This window comes from Triticum urartu, chromosome 4A, assembly GCF_056163025.1.
Source record: "Triticum urartu cultivar PI428250 chromosome 4A, HENAU_Tu73, whole genome shotgun sequence".
In the NCBI taxonomy this organism is placed as follows: Eukaryota; Viridiplantae; Streptophyta; class Magnoliopsida; order Poales; family Poaceae; genus Triticum; species Triticum urartu.
In genome coordinates, this window is record NC_141876.1 from 586,436,258 (window position 1) to 586,440,728 (window position 4,471).

A 4,471-nucleotide genomic window follows, 5' to 3' on the forward strand; every position below is an offset into this window, starting at 1 on the left:
AGACCCCCTAATGCAGGACTCCCTCAGGAAGAGAGTGATGGAGAAAAGGGGTGTGGTCTGGTCGCTAGGGTTTTAGTGTTGTCGATTTTGCAAAAGAAAACCTCGAATGACTAAGTAATACAGTAGTATTGTTCCGACGATGTGTGCCGTCAACGCGAGGTGGATCAAGTGGACCGGTGCCAAATCAGTACATAAAATCGTATTTGGGGCCGTAGGTTAGTCCCTTGGACAAGTTTAGGGACAATATTTGAGGTATTTCGAAATACAGATACTACAGTGAGCTGCGGCGCAAGTTTAGTGACGGTGGGTGAGATTTTCTCTTTTTAAAACTATGGTTCGAAGTACAACCACGACACACTAAGCTTGCCGTGAGCACAAAGTTCATGGCGTAAACGTGTGTCCATCACTCACTCGGCGGCTTCACTGACGAGTGGGCCCCAGCACGAGCTCACACTAGTCGTCTCTCCGTCCTCGGGCCTCGTCTCGTTTCGACATCCACCTTCCTCTTTACTGCCTCACAAATCTCAAACCCTACCTCGCTAGCTATCTCTCCAGATCCCGACCTCCGCTCGCTCTCCGCCCCTCCCCGGCCGCCATGCGGATCCGCAGGTCCGCCTCCCGCCTGCTGGGCTCTACCGCCGCCGCTGCTGCCTCCTCCTGCCCGAAGCCGGAGCCGCCCCGATTCGAGCTCCCCCGATTGGAGCCGCTCCCGCCCCCGCCGCCAGCCCCAGCCCACGAATCCGGCGCCGGGTCCGTGGGGCCCAAGACCTCCTCCTGCGGGGAGCCCTGCTGCGAGCTCAGCCGGTCGCCATGGGACCTCATGGCCCATCTCGACCTCTCGGATCCCCAGGTAATTTCGTCACCACCCCACCCCCACCCCTCGCCCCTTGCTCCGTCCTCTCCTGCCTGGCCGCGTATTGCGCATTCCCGCGCCGCTGTGTAGCAGCTAGCATGCCCCCCTCGCTCTCCTCCGCGGAGGTTCCCTTTCGGTCTGGGGCATGTTTCTAGGGTTCCGCGCCCCGCGCGCGCGTGGAGCCGCGTCGAGGTCTAGCCGCCTAGGGCGCGTCAGTTAGCTCCCTTGCGGTAGTCTCTGACCGGCTCGCGGCAGCGCGGCGGCTAATCGGGCTGCAAGGTCCTCCGTCGGTCGCGAGCCCTACCTACCCGTCCGGCCGTCCGCCCCCCATTTCAGTTCAGCAATAGCAGTAGCCGCTAGCTCTCTTTTCGTTGGTTGACGTGTATTTCCCGAATTACCATCTCATTCAGGTGGAGAAGCTCTTCGTGGAGACTTGCTTCATGAGTGTTTCCTGGCGAGGTAGCTGGCTCTTCCCATCAAGCATTACCATGCCTACTGGCTCCATCAAGGAGGAGGAAGACTTGGCCGTAGATATGGTTGACGGGGTCATCTTGAAACTGCACAAAGCTGCGGAAAAGATGGAGAGCATGAAGAATCAGAGCAAGCACAAGACAAATAAGGGGCTCAAAGTGAAGAAAGGAGCGTGGACGTGCAGAAAGAATGACGGCAAGAGGTGGTGCTGCCGGCGGCCTGTGAGTGAGCCCAACTCCTACTGCTCGTACCACTCAGATCAGAAGCTCCCCGTCGGCGGCAAACCACGTAGGAAGAGGACAGACATCGACCTAGGCGAGGGGTTCTACTACTATGCGGGGTTCGGCCCCGGCACCAAGAGGCGCCGGACGTCAAGCAGCGACAGCGTGCCGGAACCTCCACTGCGTGCTGAACCACTGAAAGAGGAGGCACCAGACGAAATGCAACTTGATTTTAGTGCAGGTCAGGTACAGGCAGCGAATGAATCAGACCATCAAGTGGTGCTACCGCCATCAGCAGACATTGTCGACGAGCCTGGCACCGCTGGGATGTCGGCCTGTGACAAGGCGAGCAGTGATGATGACGTGCCGGAACCTCCACTGGCTGCTGAACCACCCAAAGAGGAGCCACAGCCCGAAATGCAACTAAATTTCAGTGCAGGTCAGGCACAAGCTGATGACTCAGACCATCAAGAAACACCGGCATCAGTACGTGTGGTCGACAAGTCTGCGCGCAAAGACGGCACCGCTGGGATCGCTGGCTGGGATGAGGAGAGCAGCGATGACGAAGCGCTTGGCTGCAATGACGAACAACCTCACGACATCACCAAGAGGAAGAGCGCTCTCAAGAAGAGGTGGAGGAAGCCTGTGAAAGCCCGGTCGCTCAAATCACTGATGATGTCGTAGTGCCTGACTCTCATTGGTTTAGTAGTTAGCTCAGCTTAGTCTGCTCCAGTTTTGGTGCTGAGTTGCAAGGTACACAAACTGTTTGTAGCATCTTTTGTGTGTGTGGATTGTACTGTTTTAACTGGGCGTGCTGGCCCTTAGATCGAACTGAATTAATTTCTTAAAAGGTGTCGTTTAATATTCTTCATGGGATGAGATGCAGCCACTGTTTTTTTGCTGGTGATTCAATTGGTTGCTGCGTCGAGTGGATGCCCCTAATTCAGTTCAGCAGTGCGTGCCTGAATGTACTACAATACATACAGGTTACCTGCTTATATACCCGATCTCCCAATTGATGCGTGACTGCTAGCTCCTGAATGTACAATTAAACTGTCAATGGAGCTAGCTTATACGTAGTACCTTTTCTGAACTGTGGCGCCAGAGCTTCTGCTAGTACTTGTAAAAATAGTCAACGAACCAAGTGGTTTTGTTGCGCTTCACCTACGTGGACGTAAGGCACTGAATTCACAATGTTTGCATCACCCTTACTACATCTCGCCCTCTTAAGAAGAATGAAAACTAAATCTTTGTACCGTGCTTGAAAAGTACTGCCACAGGCAGCTCCCAACACTTGGTATACGTCCTGTTGGCTGGCGGCACCAACAGCATTCACTGCAAAAGAACATCTTGGATTTTCTGTGATTTATTCCATCCATTTAGGCAATGTTCTTGTAGTAGGAGACAATGTTTCTGTCGACTAGTGTGTGGTGACTTCGTGCTTCTCAGTCTCTTCATACGTTCTTCATGTTGGTTGCTTCTTTTTTGCGAATGGCTGAAAGTTTGGGTGGCGTCAGCTCTTTCACGTTGCAAAATTTTGCAGCAAATACTTTTTTCCCTTTTGTTAAAGACCCTTTCGCCCAAAAAATTGGTTATAGTTTGAAAATCATCAAGAGCTCTGTTGGGTTCACCCAAAGAATGGATTGTCATAGATTTTCTTTCTTTACAAGATCAGTAGCAACAAGGGACGCAACCATGCACGAAGCTACCCTTGAATGGAGAAATGGCCGGCATTGCCCCCGCTGGACACCCAAAATGGCAGGGATGCCGATGCCAGCTCTCTTGCGCAGGTAAGCGAACTGCCAGCGATGAAGGTGTATCCATTGACGTCCTTCTTTTCGACTTACTTCCCGGTGCTGGTCGCGGCTAGGTGGATGTGATTTTGAACAATGCTGTCTGCGGCTGACGAATGCCATCATCTTGGCGTCGTTTCTTGCCGCATGGTTGTCCTCATAGACGATTTGTTCATAGACGTGGGTGACTTGGTCGATCCTGCTGGACGAGGCGCTGTGCAGCGAGCGCGACCTCGGGGTGGGTGTTCTCTGCCACATCCAGTGATAGCCGCAGGGCCACTAGCGCATCGAAGAGGTCGTCGCTGCCAAGGCCTTCGAGGGAGGTCGGTAACGCCAAAGCTGTGCACGTGGGTTGCAGCCGTGCAGCGAGGTCCTCCGCCAGATTTGTGACAATGGCGAACCTGTCAAACACCCCAACTATAGCCTGCTCGAACCAGGGGACAAAATTGGCGTCCAGGGCACATTTGATCGTGCCAGCCACCAGTACCGTTCGTAGGCGATCCTGTTGGAAATATCAACACTTTTTGATTAGACTAATCCATGAGTAAATAGTAAGCATGGAAATTACGATATGCAATTCGTACTGATACCTAAAAATGTGAGCACATAGAGTACATAAAAACGAAACATCTATGAACACAAGTTTTACGACTAGCACATGAAGAAGTAAACAAGGGATGAACATGTCGTACTCTCCGATACAGGCCAATGCGGCGGCGGCAACAGCAGCCTCGGAATCGTCCACGGCCTTTTTATTGGCAGCGGCGTCTTCGACCATGGTGTCAATGCAGGGGAAGTAGTGGAAGCAGAGGAGGACGGAGACAAGGACGGATCGAGAGCTGCTGCGTCGAGACGTTCCTCAAAAACCTTATTGCCGTTCTCCCGAGCAGGATCTCGAATGACAAGGTTCCGGAGGCACCTACTCGCCTAACGAACCGTGCACCGGTTGCCGGGATGGGATCGCCGGAAGCAGCACAGAGAGAGGAACAGTAGATGACGGCTATGGTTATGCGGGAGGGAGTGATTGAGTTAGAGTTCACTCCACAGGCCAACGCCTCCTTATATAGGCCGTTGGGTAAATGGGCCTAGGCTTAGGCCCATGATCAAGTCCGCAAACAGTCCATGGTACAATG

General features: G+C 53.3%; 1 protein-coding gene across 1 annotated transcript; it reads left to right on the forward strand.

Annotated features, from left to right (window-relative positions):
• The first annotated feature begins 467 nt into the window (after positions 1-467).
• On the forward strand, positions 468-2,424 carry LOC125554331 (uncharacterized). The gene is made up of 2 exons (XM_048717903.2): positions 468-850; positions 1,264-2,424. The coding sequence occupies exons 1-2, from the start codon at positions 596-598 to the stop codon at positions 2,227-2,229; spliced, it is 1,221 nt and encodes a 406-aa protein (XP_048573860.1). The 5' UTR covers positions 468-595; the 3' UTR covers positions 2,230-2,424.
• The last annotated feature ends 2,047 nt before the right edge of the window (positions 2,425-4,471 follow it).